General features: G+C 41.5%; 2 protein-coding genes across 2 annotated transcripts in view; both read left to right on the plus strand.

The window, feature by feature from the left end:
- Positions 1 to 5,659, plus strand: part of lamp3 (lysosomal associated membrane protein 3) — an 8,448-nt gene extending 2,789 nt beyond the window's left edge. Inside the window, exons 3-8 of the mRNA XM_020617042.1 lie at positions 2,940 to 3,050; positions 3,319 to 3,401; positions 3,692 to 3,817; positions 4,749 to 4,821; positions 4,921 to 5,091; positions 5,504 to 5,659. Coding sequence (XP_020472698.1) covers positions 2,940 to 3,050; positions 3,319 to 3,401; positions 3,692 to 3,817; positions 4,749 to 4,821; positions 4,921 to 5,091; positions 5,504 to 5,643 — 704 coding nt within the window. The 3' untranslated portion in view covers positions 5,644 to 5,659. The remainder of the gene's footprint in view (positions 1 to 2,939; positions 3,051 to 3,318; positions 3,402 to 3,691; positions 3,818 to 4,748; positions 4,822 to 4,920; positions 5,092 to 5,503) is intronic.
- Positions 5,660 to 7,032: 1,373 nt separating this feature from the next.
- Positions 7,033 to 15,692, plus strand: mccc1 (methylcrotonyl-CoA carboxylase subunit). Its single transcript, XM_020617082.1, has 19 exons — positions 7,033 to 7,319; positions 7,871 to 7,914; positions 8,269 to 8,408; positions 8,587 to 8,682; positions 8,848 to 8,969; positions 9,221 to 9,368; positions 9,448 to 9,569; positions 9,677 to 9,788; positions 10,333 to 10,414; positions 10,516 to 10,643; positions 10,788 to 10,971; positions 11,152 to 11,261; positions 11,454 to 11,670; positions 11,791 to 11,877; positions 12,568 to 12,617; positions 12,718 to 12,855; positions 13,331 to 13,438; positions 13,877 to 13,948; positions 14,052 to 15,692. Exons 1-19 carry the CDS (start codon positions 7,264 to 7,266, stop codon positions 14,184 to 14,186), a joined length of 2,151 nt encoding a protein of 716 aa, XP_020472738.1. The 5' UTR covers positions 7,033 to 7,263; the 3' UTR covers positions 14,187 to 15,692.
- The last annotated feature ends 1,075 nt before the right edge of the window (positions 15,693 to 16,767 follow it).

Here is a 16,767-nt window from a genome sequence, read left to right on the forward strand (position 1 = left end):
TGCATCACTGTCTGGTATGGCAGCACTACTGCTATGGACCGCAAGCACCTGCAGAGAGTGGTAAAGACTGCGGAGAAGATCACCAGGACTCCAGGGCCCTCTCTGCAGAGCATTTACCACCGCAGGGTGCGTAGGAAAGCTGCCTCTATCCTCAAAGATCCCACCCACCCCCAGCACGAACTGTTTGCCTCCCTACCCTCTGGCCGGAGGTTCAGAGTGTGAAATGCAGGGCCTGCATACTGAAAAATTCTTCTTTCCCTCTGTCATCAGACTCCTGAACAGCTGAGGAGTTTATTACCAGGAAATACGTCATGTACTGTCGACCTGTACTGTTTACATACTCGGTTTGCACATGCATAATTGCACATTTACTGTTGACTGCTGCACATGCTACTCCCATGTAGCATACATTCTCTTATTATATTCCTATATATTTTTATTATATTGCTGCATTTGCTGCTTAAAGTGCCTTAGATTTTGTGTAACTTATTTATCTACTTTATATTTCATTTGTATTTTGTGGCATTCATGTGGACGGCAAAGTTAGAATTTCATTGTACAGGGAAACACGTTTCCTAACTGTGTATATGACAAATAAACACTTTGACTTTGACTTCAGAAAGGGCAGTTTTGCTGCACAATCATTACTTTTTTTTTTATATTTTGCAGAAAGTAATTACCTACTTTTACTAAATTAAGACTTTGCATGCAGGATTACAAATAGAGCATTTTCTTTGTGTGATATTATCACTGAACTTATACAATTTTCTAGCAGCCATTTTGAATTATGGGAACTTTAACTGCATATTGTTGATAATTCTGTCCATTTACTTGAGTAAAGTTTTGAATGCAGGATGTTTATATTTATGGAAATAGTTTTATATTGTGACATTTTATGCAAAGGAGTTCATCATTTAGATTCTAGTGCCAGAAAACCAGCTGAAAGTTATGACTTCTGATACTTTCTCCTGACCTGCCCAAAGACGGCACTGTGGATGCACAGCAGGCCCAGCACATACAGTCCCGCTCGGCTCCTCATCATCTGATCCTGATATTTGGCTCTGTTCTGCTGCAAGGCATAGAAAATGAATTAAAGCATACCAGTTGGCGAACACTTCCATCAACGATTTATTCATGTAATGTTAATGAATTTCAGCCTAATCATGGCAGAGTTTGCTGGATCCGTTTTTAGCTAAAAACCAAAAGCATGTTTATAATGTTCCAGTTTCCAAACAAAATTAAACATCTTCAGTCTAAATGGTCAGTGATATAGTTCTTACAGTACCTGACAGGGGTCGATGCTGTTGTGGCTGAAAGCGACAAATGTGACTCCTCTTCACACTGGGACAGAGAACTGATGAAGTTCTCCAGAAACTGTGGGTGGGAATCCTGCAAAAGTCGATGACATAGGCACATGTGCACAGAGGACAGGAGGGCACTGACCACACACACACTCATTAATGCTCAAAACACTCAGTTGCTGAAAGGAGAGTAAATGTTTGCTCTTTTGTTTGCCCTCCTACCTGCCGAGTCAATACTACAGTCAATATCAGAGACAGAAGGAGAGCATATAAGGACATGTACCAACTTCCTTCACTGGAAACTGGAATAGCAAACTTTGTCTTCCCTCACACATTCTCACAAAATGAACCACATAAAGAAGTGATGATTAGTACTGTACTGTCACAAAAACGTCCCTCACTGTACATCTCTGGGGGCCAATGTGTGTGTGGTCAGTGTGTTTTGTGTGTTTTCAGTGGTACTTTGCCCCTGTCGACCTTTAGCCTGTCCCGCTCTGATGTCCCCACTGCTCCTCTGTGAACTGAAGTCAGATGTTACACTCCATACATGTTATGCAGACCTTATCTTTGCATAACATTTACCCCACTCTGTCACAGGTGTGTTTTACATTAAAGTGCATCAGAAAGACACTGAAAAACCGAACATGCCAGAATATTTGGCTCGTTTGTGCGTTATGTCAACTGAGAGGCTTCACACTTTGTTTGACATAAGCTTACCATCAGAGGTGTCAACTCAGGGCTGTGAAAAGCTGCAGCCTTTAACCCATCTCCTGTGACACGTCATTTCCTCTGCAGGATTCATTTACTATAGGTGCTAAAATTGTTCAGCAGTTTCACATTTACGAGCCAAACCACAGCTACAGGGCTCACGTTGCACGTATATCCAAGTGGCATCATTCTTCTTTATTCTATTAGTTTCTAACTACAGTGTGATGTTAAGGGGTCTTGCAGGTAAATGGTCTGTTGTCCTCCTGGCTGTTATTATTCCAGGTAAGTTTGATAATATGTCAACCTCAGATAAAAGACTCTAAACTCTCTCGACAGGTTGTTCTTTGTCTTTCCTCTGTACCTCAAACATTTCAGTATTTATGGGAGACTTTGACAGAGCAGTAGTTTCCACAACATTACCATCTAGTGTTTTGTCCCAAAAACAAAGCAAACTGTGGCAAATCTTTTGTTTTTTTTTTTTATCTTTTTCACTCTGGACTATGAATTAAAGGCTTTTCTGTGATGACAGATAATATTTGGAATGAACCAGTGACTTTGAGATTTCCAATGATTTATTTATCTTTAATTGTTTGTGATTAAATGTGATCATCTTGATGATGTTATAACTTCTTTTTAAAGAGCGCAGTCTGTTCAGTATGAGAACTAGGGCTGTTGTGGTTTTCCCTCCCACACAGTGGTCGTTGCTGGTGGTCTTCAGAGGCCCCACACGTTCCATCTACGTCTGAGCCTGTTCATGTGTACTCTAGAATTACTGCCTTTCATTTTAAGTCATTTTAAAATTTCTTGGAAGGGGAGTTTGTTAAAGAGAAACATGTTCTCGAAAAGTGGGAAATATTCAGCAAAGTTTTACTGCAGGGGAAAACTGGTGATAAACGGGCACTGAGAGTGGCAGGTTTCTTCCTTCAACAGGCGTCTACCTACAGAGAAATGACAGCTTTGTCCAGCTTGACGATCAGCTGCCCTCACATCTCCAGATCTACCGGCCGGTCCTGCAGCCCTCTGAGGCCATTCCTCCAATAGGTACAAAAAACACACACTTATCACAAATATCCAAATTCATATAGTGCTGTTTTCTTGAGATTACTCTCGGTGAATTCAGAGTTATGTTTTAAAGCATCAGCAGTGAGCAAGATTGACATTTAAGGGCTCTAATAATAAAATAAGTGTCCTTTTTTAATGTTCTACTGCTACTCATAGAAAGCATATGTAAATATTTGGAAGTTATATTACATAATTGGGTCCAATATAAAACTTAAATTACACATACTGATAGCTGTATTTTGTGCAGGGACCTACGTGCTGGACAACCTAGTTGGGAAACCCTGCATCAGAGCCACCATGGGAGCAGAGTACATAGTGACAGAAAAGAAGGTTAGGGGCTGCGACTGGCTCAGCGCTCTGTGTGCACACACCTGTCATGGTTGATCATTTGTGAACCGTGCCACACTTGTTTGGTTCAGTGTGTCTCATTTTCTAGTATTTCAGCACTGTTTGCAGAAGGTGTGTGTCTGTGTCAGCATCTCTGTGTGTGTTACAAGAACAAAACTGTTCAAATTCTAAAAACCTGACAGTTGGCAAATGAACAATATACTGAGAAAAGATGTCAGCTAGTGACATTATCTAGTGATATAAAATAATATTTCTCTCTTGTCTGCACTCAGAAGACTTGGTATTTCAACTTGGACCCATCCAGGGTTAAAATCAGCGGTTACTGTGGCAACAACACTGCTGTTCTCTGTCTCATGCTGTCAGACAACGGTGCCAGTCTGCAGTTCACCTTCATTAAGGTACAAGATATTAAATAATATTGTCATTTTCTTCACTCTGTGGAGTTTGCATGTTCTCCAAAAATGTCAAAAGCAGTACAAAGAACACTGTCAGCTTTTCAGATAATCACTCAGTGAGAATCTCAGCTAGGAAACAGTGACATTTCACTTTTATCAAAATGTTCTTTGTTATTTATTCTTTATGTTAACCAAAAATTCACAATATAGTGTCCACGTTCCTGTTAATTTTGTTCAAACTATACTGTAGGCTGCTGTATGTCACAGGCAGCTTTGTAGTCAAGTCACTAAACTATGAGTTGGAGTCAAGGCTCGAGTCCAATTCAAGTCCGAGCCATCAAGATCCACTTTAAACAGAATGGACACATCTCTCACCATTTTAAAAGGAGTTTACCTACTGTGTGTGACACAATAGCCCAACAGATGCACTCTCATAAGCACACAGACACTACTTAGAAGTGAACAGTGATTTATTTTTTTGATATTCTGAATTATTGTGGCCTACTGTAAGAAAGTCACTTTTGGCTTTTCCCGTTTAGGGGTCGCCACAGCGAATCATCACACTGACGACTCACATGTTGACATTTGGCACGTGTTTTACGCCACCCTGATTCGAACCTGGTCCGCAGCGGTGAGAGCGCTGCACCTTAACCACTAGCCTACCAGGGACTATTGTGGCCTACTACACAAACAAAAAATCTGAGTCTTTGTCTCTAACTTCTGATTCCAAATGCAGTCAGTGTCTGAGTATGAGTCAAGTTCATACCTAGAGCAAAATAATTCAATTCAACTTTATTTGAATAGTGCCAAATAACAACAAAAGTCATCTCAGGACACACGCATACATAATGAAATGGTGTAAAAATGTGCACAGTATTTGTTCAGAATTAAAGGATTTCTGAATCAGCTTCCATCTCTGTATTTTTGTCCACAGGAAAAGAACGTCTCTTATGTCACTAAGCTGTCTGCTCATGTGTCTCCTGAGCCTGTTTGCCCAAAATGTGCCAGTAAGACCAGACACAGACTGAAAAAGATGTTAGTTCCATCTCTGATTTTATGAAATAACTGCTGTTTTATGTTCTCTCCTCTTCTTCTCTTCCTCCCAGATAAAACTTACACAGGTTTGCTGGAGCATGACAAACTCTTCACAGCAGAGGATGGACAGAGTTTCTTGTGTAAATCTGGGCATCTGTTTTTGATGACATCTGAGCTGAGGATCAAGCTGGTTCCTCTGCAGATACAGGCATTCGCTCTGCCCAGCGGTCACTATGGAAAAGGTGATCAGCACCTTTTTAGTGATGCGGGGTCTGTTCCACAACTCAGAATGAGTGCGGGTGGTTTTATTCTGCTCTATCTATTAGATACTATTGAGGCTCAATTATATATTTTGTTAGTGGAAGGCAAATGACCAGTTTGTACAATAAACAAGTTGATTGACTTTTACTTTACTTTATTCAAAACAAATGTGGTTCTGTGATTCCTGCAACTTCAGGTGAACATAATGTTCTTGTCTGTGCTTCCTCTCCAGTGTTCATACCAGTTACAAACACATGGACAAGTAAATTAAAGTGACAACTTTCAGTATCTAAAACAAGAAACTATCAGGTTTTATTGTCTTTATTTCTCTCAGACAGCTGGGTGTTGATCCTTATTTGTCTTTGATCATCCTCCTCGTCTCTTATTTTTCAGAGATGGAGTGCTGGGCTGACATTAACGAGAGAGTTTTTCTCATCATCTTCGGGGCAGTAGTGGTGGGTCTCTTCCTGATCACTGTGCTGACCTTCCTGTTCATCAAAGACCGCCACAGACAAGGCTATGAGAGGATCTGAGATAGTTGCGAAACGTGTGAAATTTATTTTATACTTACTGTTACAAAAATATCTCAAAAGCCTTTTGACAATAACAAATAGAGGCCTGATGTCTCATATTCAAAATATAACTGCAAAAAGTATTGCTAAATGTATTTATATTGCTGTTCTTTCTGCAATAAAAATGTTACTATTGTGTAGGTGAAGTTCTTTTTGCATTTAATTTGTCTTTTATCCTGCTTTCATTGATGATTTCTGTTCACTGCAGTTGTTGCATTACTCTGATTTGTTGCACTGCACCTCAGGGGACCCCTCTGTTAAACTCCTGAAGTTCACAGATGACACAAATGTCATGTCTGTTTGTCTCATCCAAGACGGTGATGAGTCGGCCTACAGATGGGAGGTTGAACAGCTGGCTCTGTGGTGTGGTCTCAACAACGTGGAGCTGAAAACACTACAAACTGGACTTCAGGAGGAGCCCCCCCCCCCCATACTCAGCAGCACTGTATCAGCAGTACAGTCCTTCAAGTTCCTGTTCTCCACCGTCTCCCAGGACCTGAAGTAGACGTCCAACATCAGCACCATCACCAAGAAGGCACAGCAGAGGATGTACTTCCTGCTCCAGCTCAGAAATTCAACCTGCCTTAGGAGCTGCTGATACAGTTCTATAGAGGAATTATTGAGTCTGTTCTCTGCTCATTCATCACTGTCTGGTTTGGCTCAGCAACCAAAAAAGGACCGGAACAGACTCCAGCGACAGTCAGGACTGTAGAAAGAAAGAATCATCGGTGCCAGCCTGCCCTCCATGAAGGACATGTAAACCTCATGGGTCAAAAGGAGGGGAGAGAAGATTGCTATTCCATCTAAATGGTCTATATACACATATATTTTATATTTAGTACTTTATTTTTATTTACTAATGCACATTCCCTTTTCTTATTTGCACATTCTTTATCTCTCCTTGGTCTCTTAGTCTTATCTTGTTTACTTATCTACTTATAGTAGAATATTGTTCAAGCACAGAGTAAAATTCCTCATTTGTTCACCACACCTGTCCAGTATAGCTGATTCTGATTCAAATTCAGATTCTTTACCAAAAATGAGACTGGGCTCATTGTTTGTTAATAAACATTGGATTACACTAGCAATATAGACAAACCCGATTCTTGTATAATGCAATTAATTATGGTTTATAGATAAAAAAAATATGCAAACCTCAACTCTGGAATTTAAGTGGCAGCTGGCAGGGCTACTGCAGAGTAAACGTGATAGATAAATAGGTTTTATTATCTATGTTTGAAACGCTGCCCTCTGCTGGTTATAGGTGTTCATGGCAGCTTCCTCCCCACCTCCATATCCGCTTTCCTCATTGGCCGTCCACAGTACGAGTCCCTGCAAAGGTCATAAATACTAATACAAAACATTACTAGCGTATGGCAGTATTTACTACTGAGTTTGCATGATATTAAGGACACAAATAGTTGTTGTTGGTTTAAGTTGAGTGGGTCACTGTAGTTAAAATGCTACCATAGTGCATAAGGAAAGTTTAGTAAATTACGAAGTTACCACTTCGCCTTTTCCTTCTCAGTTGGTCAATTAGCCACTTAGCTAGCTAGCAGCCAATTGCAAGAGCTGGTAGCTATGGCTGCAGTCATTCTGAGTTTCCCAGCCTTGCAAGGTCTGAGGATATATACACCGTGAGTACATCGAATAATTACACGTCTGCTTTGTTTTGGCATGGAAAAGACTGCCCCTTCTAACAGCATTTCCCACCACTAATATATTTAGCTTATTTTCAGCGTTAGCTTACAGCTATCGTGTTTGCTTGTTTGATTAGCTCCTACGGCTCACTTAGTCAAACAGATGCACTTGTTTAGCAGAGACTGTAAATTATCTTCTACTGATCATGATTCATGACCTGGACAAAATCACGTTGTTTTTCAGCTTAACATTAATGCGTTTTCATTGTGTGCGCTAATGAATCAGCTAAGTGCTGAACAAGGTTAAATAAAGGTAGCAGTCTGACCGTGAGCATGGCTAAAGTTGCCTTACAACATGTCCTGTGTCGTGCGACCAGCCTCACGTTAAGCTCAGTTGTTTAGCCAGTGTTTTGCTTCTGGTTACTGTGCTCTGCTGTTTCTTAAGTTACTGTAGCCTCAGGACTTAGTTCCTTTAGTATCTGCTGTGCCCTTCACAGCCATGTAGAAATTTGAATGGTACTGAAGTTCTTTTCCTCTCCTCTATTCAGAAAATTATCATGGACCAAAAGAGGCGTGAGGCTTGTTTCAGGGGGTGAGTGAAGAACATACTCTTAACCATATGACTGATTATCATAAGCACATTGATCTGTTGGATGTGAAACTATAAAACATGTTAATCCGATTCTGAGTTGCTTTGTTTTATACAAATGCAGTATACGAGAAGTAAACTGTGTAAATGTTGTTTCTCACCAGTGTCAGTGTTCTTCTGAAGTGGTACCATATCCCACTGTTTTGATCAATGATCCTGTTGCAACTAAACAGCTACTGCCTTTAAGGCTTTTTGCACTTAACATGTAGGAATTACTATTAATTTAGTAAGAATGTTGTCATTTAAAGAGCATTTGTTGAGAACTTTAAAAAAGTTTTTCTGCCGTGTCCTCTTCAGGGGTTGCAAGGATAGAAAAGGTGTTAATTGCCAACCGAGGAGAGATTGCCTGTCGTGTGATGCGTACAGCCAAGAAGATGGGCGTCCGCTCCGTGGCTGTGTACAGTGATGCAGACAGACACTCCATGCACGTGGCCATGGTGACATGCTAAAGACGTGTCTTTGTGTATTTGTGCTGTTTGTCCTCTAAGCTTTTTCTATCTGCTTTAACAAACACAGTGAGGCAGTGAACTAAACTGTTTTCTTGCACTCAGACCTGTATTTACTGTAGCTGTGTTCAACTGGAAACAACCTGTTTTTTGTTTTTATTTTTTTTAGGCAGATGAAGCCTACCACATCGGTCCTCCACCCTCCCAGCAGAGTTATCTGTCTATGGAGAAAGTTTTGGAAGTGGCCAAAAAGTCTGGGTCACATGTGAGTAACTGTTAAAATGAATTCTGTCATTTTTCTTAAAGGCGCAAATTCAAAACAAATTGTAGATTTAAAAAATGAACTGTCCTTCGAGTTGACAGTAAATCAACAAGAGGCTTTGACACTGTTAAATACAATGTTTTAGAAAACATGTTTATGTCTGCGTAGGCGGTCCACCCTGGTTACGGCTTTCTGTCAGAAAACACAGAGTTTGCTGAGGCATGTAAACAGGAAGGCATCATCTTTGTTGGGCCACCTTCCTCTGCCATCCGAGACATGGGCATTAAGAGGTAACATGTACACACACACGGTACAGAAGGCATGCATTTATAGTCCATTTTCTGTTTTCTTTAACAACACTATGTTGACTGAAATCACAGCTAACAATTATAAACTAGACTTTAAAAAACAGTACTAGTAATAACATCACAAAAATGAGTAAAAAAAGAGTGTAAATCTTTGTGAGGTGATGTGAAAATCTTGATTAACTTGTATTTAGTGTATTTAGTATTGATTTATGTTGTTTTGTCTTCTTTTTCAGCACCTCTAAACACATCATGTCAGCTGCTGGGGTGCCAATCATTGGTGGTTACCATGGAGAGGACCAGTCAAATGAGCGGCTGCAGGCCGAGGCTGCCCGGATTGGCTATCCTGTGATGATCAAAGCAGTTCGTGGAGGAGGAGGGAAGGTGAGAGGCTGAGGAAAAAAGCCTAAGTAACTTTGACTAAGTAATTTTAAGACACATACTTAACTGTGTGGCTGTTTAGGGGATGCGTATTGCACAGTCAGGCTCAGACTTCTTAGAGCAGTTGGAGTCAGCGAGACGAGAAGCCAGAAAATCCTTCAACGATGATGTCATGCTGGTTGAGAAGTTTGTGGAGGACCCCAGGTAATATTTATTCACTCAGACTCTGCTAACCAGGAACCATTTATTTAAGTGAAATAAAAAGAACAATCTGTCCTGTTTCTCTCCATCTGACTGTCTCTCTCCTGTAGACATGTGGAGGTTCAGGTGTTTGGGGACATGCATGGTAATGCAGTTTATTTGTTTGAGAGAGACTGCAGCGTCCAGAGGAGACATCAGAAGATCATAGAGGAAGCACCAGGGGTGAGCATGTGATGGTCGCCACAGAGATTCACTGTGGAACTGAGATAGATTAATAAGGAATTCTTTAAAAAGCTTCTCACTGTGTACAAATCAGACTAAACCTGCAGTTTTTAAATTTCTCTGAATATTAAATCTTGCAAAGATGAATCTGGATTTGCTGTGTCTGGCTAATGGCTTGAATCTGCTCCTGCTGATGTTTATGTTGACGATATGATGAACCACTTTTCAGGAAAGTCTCAAACTGTTCCCACCTTGATTAGAGCCGTAAGGAACTGGAAATGTGTTTCTCTCAAATCCATCCCTGTACATTCATTAAAAGCTTTTAGTTGCTACTATGGTCTCCTTGGAAGATGTAGTGCTCTTCTCTACCTTGGGGCAAAAGTTCCCTTGTGTTTATGTCTCTTTTCTGTTAATTTCCACTGCAACGTGAACAGCTTTTTAGAGAAAAGAGTTGTGTGTCAAACTAATTATTAGAGCTGTGATTATTGAATGTGTTTGTGTCAGCTGTTCAGTGTTTTCACTCTGTGTCTGTGCATTTTTTCAGCCTGGTATTAGTCCTGAGGTTCGGAAGAAACTTGGAGAAGCGGCAGTCAGAGCAGCTAAAGCCGTCAACTATGTAGGGGCAGGTGAGACGCACACGCTCACCTATACGCACTTTGCGTCCGTTTCTCAAATCCAGAACATACAGTACTGTACATGGCATCATCCGTGTTGTCCTTCTGCGTAGGTACGGTGGAATTTATAATGGACGCCCAGCATAACTTTTACTTCATGGAGATGAATACCAGGCTGCAGGTGGAACATCCCGTCTCTGAGATGGTCACTGGGACTGACCTGGTGGAGTGGCAGCTCAGGGTGAGAGCGGAGGGAGGGGAGAAAAAGTTAAGAGGCAGGAAAAAGCTGATGGGAGAAGTATGTTCGGAGCTGGGAGGCTTTTCCCCCAGTCTGGAGACGTTTCAGTGACGGGCACTGATTAAACTTTGTGAAATTCCCCTCCAGGTGGCAGCAGGGGAACGCCTGCCTCTCCTCCAGGATGACATCATCTTAAGGGGCCACTCTTTTGAGGCTCGTATCTACGCCGAGGACCCAAACAATGACTTCCTTCCAGGGGCGGGACCTTTGCTGCATCTCTCCACCCCTCCACCAGACCAACACACACGCATAGAGACAGGAGTTAGGGAAGGTGGGGAGGCTCCTGTAGTTGTCTACACAGACAGTTCTCCATTGTTTATGTAACAGCATTCAGTGTTTTAGAGTTCACTCTCCAGAAGGATGAGAAAAGGACAAAAACAATCATAATAATCATAATATGAAAATACTGGGAGCTTTAGAACACAGTAGCTATACGTGTGCTTGGTTTCAGGGGACGAGGTGTCAGCACATTATGACCCAATGATTGCCAAGCTTGTGGTGTGGGGGGAAGACCGACCGGCCGCCTTAAAGAAACTGCGATACTGCTTACGGCAGTACAATGTAAGAGGCACAGTGAAATGCTGCTTTGCATGTCATTGAACTGAAGGTGTAAAGTACAGTATTACATATACTAAACCTAACATTCTTATTTATAGGAGGTGATTTAATTTTGCAAAAAATATTTGCTAAATGCCCAGAGTTCATCATCCCTTATTAACTTAGTTCTGCCCTCTTTTCAACTTCTGTCCTTAGATTGTGGGATTGAACACTAACATAGACTTTCTGCTGAGCCTTTCGGGTCATCCAGAGTTTGAGGCTGGAAACGTCAGCACCAGTTTCATCCCTCAGCACTATGCTGACCTCTTTCCCAACCTGAGAGCTCCTTCTGGGGCAACGATCTGCCAGGCGGCTCTGGGCCTGGTGCTGCAGGAGAGGAACCATACACAGGAGTTCACACAGGCCTCCACTGGTAAGGGGACGGCATTGTTCTTTGTGAGGGCAAATTGTGTGTACAACACACATTTAAGACGAGTAAAGTACTACTATACTGTGTGTGTGTGTGTGTGTGTGTGTGTGTGTGTGTTTTCAGACCCTTTCTCCCCATTTGGCTTCAGCAGCGGTTGGAGAAACAACATAGAGTTTAACAGAAACATGACACTTCAGCTGGGAGACGAGAGTAAGTACCAGACATATGAGCCTTTACTTCCCCTGAATGTTCAGGAAGGGACGGCAAAGAACTGAGTCAGGATTTTGATCAACAGGACCGAAGATGGTGAAACAGCAGGTCATTAAATCGGAGTATTTAAAGTTAGGGTCAGATGGACACTGGCAACTTGTAGCCAGAGCCTTCAGATCACAGTTTGGACAGGGCTGCTTCCACCAGTTAGCAGAGCTTTCTGTCAGTCAACTAATAAATTAATAAAGCTCAGGTCATGACGGTAAATTCCTTCTATTTTTATGTGCAGCTAGTTTTGTCAGGTACAGTGCTGTGAAAAAGTATTTGCCCCCTTCCTGGTTTCTTATTTTTGCATATTTGTCACACTTAAAGTAAATGTAAAAGGCAATTCATGCTCAAACCCTCCAATGTGGCTGAATTAAAACAATTCTGCAAAGAAGAGTGGGCCAAAATTCCTCCACAGCGATGTGAAAAACTCATTGCCAGTTATTGCAAACGTGGATCTGATTTATTGAAGGGCTGAATAATTCAGTTTAGTGCAGGTCTGGTCTGTGACAGTTTGTTAATCAGCTCGTATTCATTGTTCCTCCTTAAATGTTACAGCAAAGCTAAAAATAAGTTCAGTGGCTGTGTCTGTGGTGATTCACCTTGAATCCCACACCTCTTTGAAACGTGTGTGTCTCTCTCTAGAAGTCAATGTGGCCATCACATACAAAGATGATGGAAGCTACATTATGCAGGTCAGCTGGAAAAAGTTTTCTTTTTGTACTGCGTTGCATTATAGTATTGATATCCAAATGTAGTGCTAGTAATATAACTAGCATGTTGTTAACCTTTTAGATCGGTGAGGAGAAATACCATGTGACTGGAGAGGTGGAGCTCGAGGGTGGAGCTTCATTCCTGTGTTGTTCTGTCAATGGGGAGAAGTCACGTCCCAAACTGGTGATCCTGGACAACACGGTGCACCTGTTCTCCACGGTGCGTTCCTGTCACTACACAAACTGAGTGACCTACCAATGTACCAAGATATGCAATTTATTGTTTGGTAGATAAAATCCAGAAGAGGTTACAGATGGTCATCAGTGTCTTGTTCTGTCTTATAAACAGTCCACATGAAACCAAGCAAAACACGCATGTTGGAACCACAGAATATTTGGCACATTGTTAAATCCAGTGAAAATGGGACCGGACGTGGTGTCGTAGCTTAATCAGTCAAAGGCATTTACTTGCCTATTAGTTGGCTTGTCATGTTTACCGTTGATTTATTGTAGGTTTAGTTTTCCAAACAAGGGATTTAAAGAGAGCTACACTGGTCTCTTTTTCCACACTTAGGCATCTGTTATTTTCCACATCTGGTTGCTAACTCTAACATTTGAGCCTGATCTCATCCCCCTTCCTCAGCTGGCAGTAAAGTGTCAGTTCTTCTTCTAACACATTTACACCGTGTGTGCAGGAGGGAAGCGCCCAGGTGTCGGTTCCAGTGCCGAAGTATCTGGCTGGTGTGAGTGGCTCTGGGGCTCAGGGTGGAGCTGTGGCCCCCATGACTGGAACCATAGAGAAGGTGGGTTTGGTTATATTCAGGTCTTTGGCAGTGAGGCCACACTAGTAGTCTCAGATGCCTTCATAGACATTTAGAGGATTTATCTGAGCAATGAAATGTAAATAAAAAAATATGGTTTTTGTATAAGCCTTTCACATCTCCAGTTCAACATCTTATATTTGTGAGGAGCTGTTAAAATAACATGATCTTTAATGAAATGCACTGTTACCGTTTGAACCACGTGTAGTCAAAGGTGTAAACCAGAGCTGAGCACACCAGCTTCCAGATTTTTTTTCCAGAAGTGAAAGACGGTTTCAAAATGAGTGAAGTCCCTAAGGAAGTAAAAGGCATAACATAACCTGGAGTGATATTATTAGTTCAGTATTTATTCTAGAGATGAACATTCAATGTCCTCTGTCTAGACAAAAACAGATGAAGAAGCTTTTGTGTTGTGTTCAGGTGCTGGTGAAGACCGGAGATAAAGTGACTGCTGGAGACCCGCTGATGGTCATGATTGCCATGAAGATGGAGGTGAGGGACACCTGCTGCCGCTGCCGCTGCCTCACACACATTCTCTAAATCTCTGCACACTCAACTACTAAGTTTTTAATAATTTTGTTTTTTGTCTTTGCAGCACACAATCCGTGCACCCAAGTCAGGCGTGATCAAAAAGGTGCTCTTCAGTGAGGGTTCTCAGGCCAATCGCCATGCTCCACTGGTGGAACTGGAGGAGGAAGGGGAGGATAACGGGGACGGTGGCAACCAGTAAATGCATCCCAACAACATACATAGAAACACCGAGACAGGTAGGAGAGAGCCTGAACTAGTTACTATGACAACTAGAGGGAAAGTGAGTCGATGTCAGTGGATATGTTTTAGAGCGAGTCTGACATGGACAAGACAAAAATGATTGCCCTGGGTGAGCAAAATGTATTTCAGAAGGTGACCTGAATTGTTCCTGGGTTGGACTGAAAAGTAGGAAATAAAAAAAGTGTTTGCCTCAGTGGACAAAAAGCACAAGACTTTCTAATGTGCAGTTACCTTTTACGCAGCAGAGAAATGACTGGAGAACTGTTTGTTTTGGGTTTGTGTTTTCATGTAATCAGAGATTATGACTTTCTCACCATGTCTGTAGATGTTTCTTTCCATGTCCGTGTTGGTTTCTGTCAGTGCTGTAGAGTTAATGAGCTGGGAAATCCTGTCCTTTTGTTCAGTACAGATTAATGCACTTTAGCACATTGCAATCTCTTCTCTGTGCACAGTATGTGTGTACTGTCTGAACACAGTGACAACACTAAGTGCAGAGTAAACACGTCTGAGGCATAAGGTGTAGTGTAGGATGGCAAGTGAGAACTTTGATCTAAAATTCCTATAAATAAACCTCTGTGAACTAGAAATAGTTACTGAAACTAATTGTCACATTCACGCTGACATGGCATTAGAAGCGGTTTGTTTCTGGCCCTGTGTGGGGAAACATAAGTGCATTGTCACTGTGAAGTAAAAACCAATGCAAGTTTTTCTACATTTGCTGATGAGTTGAGAAAATGCTGCTGCATGGTTTTCACTGGACAGTGGTAATGAAAGAAAAGTGGTGGGATGATGCTTAATCCATTGTCGGTGTGGGACGGTATTTAGTACCGGGGTTTGACAGTGTCCACCCAGTTTAAACTCACTCGCTGTGTTCAGACTGGCTGAATCAAGGGTTTCACTTTAACCCTTTACTCTGGTATGGACCATGGATGGATCACTGAACGGGCCTCTGGGTACAGGCACAAAACTGATGGAAATGTCTGAAAAATTATGAATAATTGACAGAGAATGGCTACAAATAGATGCAAAACAACCTGAAACTGACTACAGATCATGGGATTAGAAGTGTGGGAGAGGTGGGGGGCCTTTTACGTGTCTGTGCCCAGGGGCTCGTTGCCTCACGATCCGTCCATGGTATGAACCAGCCTGCTCTGAGGAGAGTGAACGTGGCATCGAGGAGAAACACTCCCAGAATGACCAGAGTGTTCTGAAGCACATTTTCAGTATGTTTGTGGCCAGATTTAGCTCAGAGTTTAAAGCAACCCATAACTAATGAAATGCTCTGTTTCTGTTTAAATCTCCCATCAGTTCAGTGATTCATGTGAACCTGACTTTCTGCTGCTCACACTCTTCTGACCTGTGACTGGCCGTGAGGCCTCATAGATTATTTTGAATTGTATGACAGGTGATTTTTTTTTTTTAAATTAACTGATAACATGCTGCAATAAAATACTGTCAAAGTGTACTCGGCTTCATGTCATACTTGGCACACTTGAAGGTGTAATGTGACATTTAACATATTTTTTATTTAATTTTTGTACTTAATTTTTGCCTGATCCGAGCCCTCTTCAGGCCTGTGAGGGTGTGTGATTGACATCTCCTCCGACCTCTTAACACATTTGTCATGTCCTGGCTCGTCTCCTCCCAGCCTCAACACGGAGGCGATCAGTCAGTCAGAGCAGGCGCACACAGCCGTGCAGTGCCTTCACTAGAAGACCAGTAAAATGGGGACACTGTTACTTGTGCATACAGATGTAAACAACCTCCACAGCAGGTAAGACTTTTCTTTTTATTGGTGTTTCTATGAGAAATGGTTGCACTAGTTCAGTGAAGTGTGTGGGATCAACATGGCTGTTATCATAGTACTGTGATCAGACACATCTTCTGTCTTGCACAGTGGTCAGTTGTTTTCTAGAATCAATTATTTTGACTATTGTCAAATCAGTGAAGTGTTAGATCTATAAAATGTCAGAATTGTGAATAATTAACGGAGCATTTTATTTTAGAATTCCACAGATTACATTGGTTATGTATTTTTCATGTGGTTTCTTCTTTCATAATGTTTAACCCTTGTAATATTGAACAGTTTAGGGGTTCAATATTCAAAGATTCATGGTGATATCTTGGAATTAATTTTTTTAAAATTCTGCTATTTTTTTGTTTAGCAGTTAATTAACCTGTTTAAACACCACAAACTTTCTACCCCATTCATTTCTACTCTTTCTCCCTCTTTATTGATTTTTAGTTGTGAATTTAGTTGTTTACTTCCCAGAACTGCATCTAAGAACGTCCATCAAGTGAATGAAGTCGCACTCAAAAGATGTTTCTTAAAAATGTTTATTTTGTAAATAGAACTGCATCTTCATGAAGGCCAGCTATAAGACAGATCTACAGACAGACACGGCCTCACGTATCAGTCAACAGAAGAGTGATGATGCTACTCATTTATTGTCTGATTTACTGCTGAGAGGAGGGAAGGAGGAGGATTTCAGCAAACCACTCTGTAGCTTCGTGTGTCATAGGACACTGTGGCAGAAATT

The sequence above is a fragment of the Monopterus albus genome, unplaced genomic scaffold, assembly GCF_001952655.1.
Source record: "Monopterus albus unplaced genomic scaffold, M_albus_1.0 scaffold184.1, whole genome shotgun sequence".
Taxonomy (NCBI): Eukaryota; Metazoa; Chordata; class Actinopteri; order Synbranchiformes; family Synbranchidae; genus Monopterus; species Monopterus albus.

Coding starts and splice junctions, on each gene's coding strand:
- mccc1 (XM_020617082.1), top strand. CDS start 7,264: ATGGCTGCAGTCATTCTGAGTTTCCCAGCCTTGCAAGGTCTGAGGATA. Junction 9,570..9,676: donor AAGTTTGTGGAGGACCCCAG/GTAATATTTATT, acceptor TCTCTCCTGTAG/ACATGTGGAGGTTCAGGTGT. Junction 10,644..10,787: donor TGGTGGAGTGGCAGCTCAGG/GTGAGAGCGGAG, acceptor ATTCCCCTCCAG/GTGGCAGCAGGGGAACGCCT.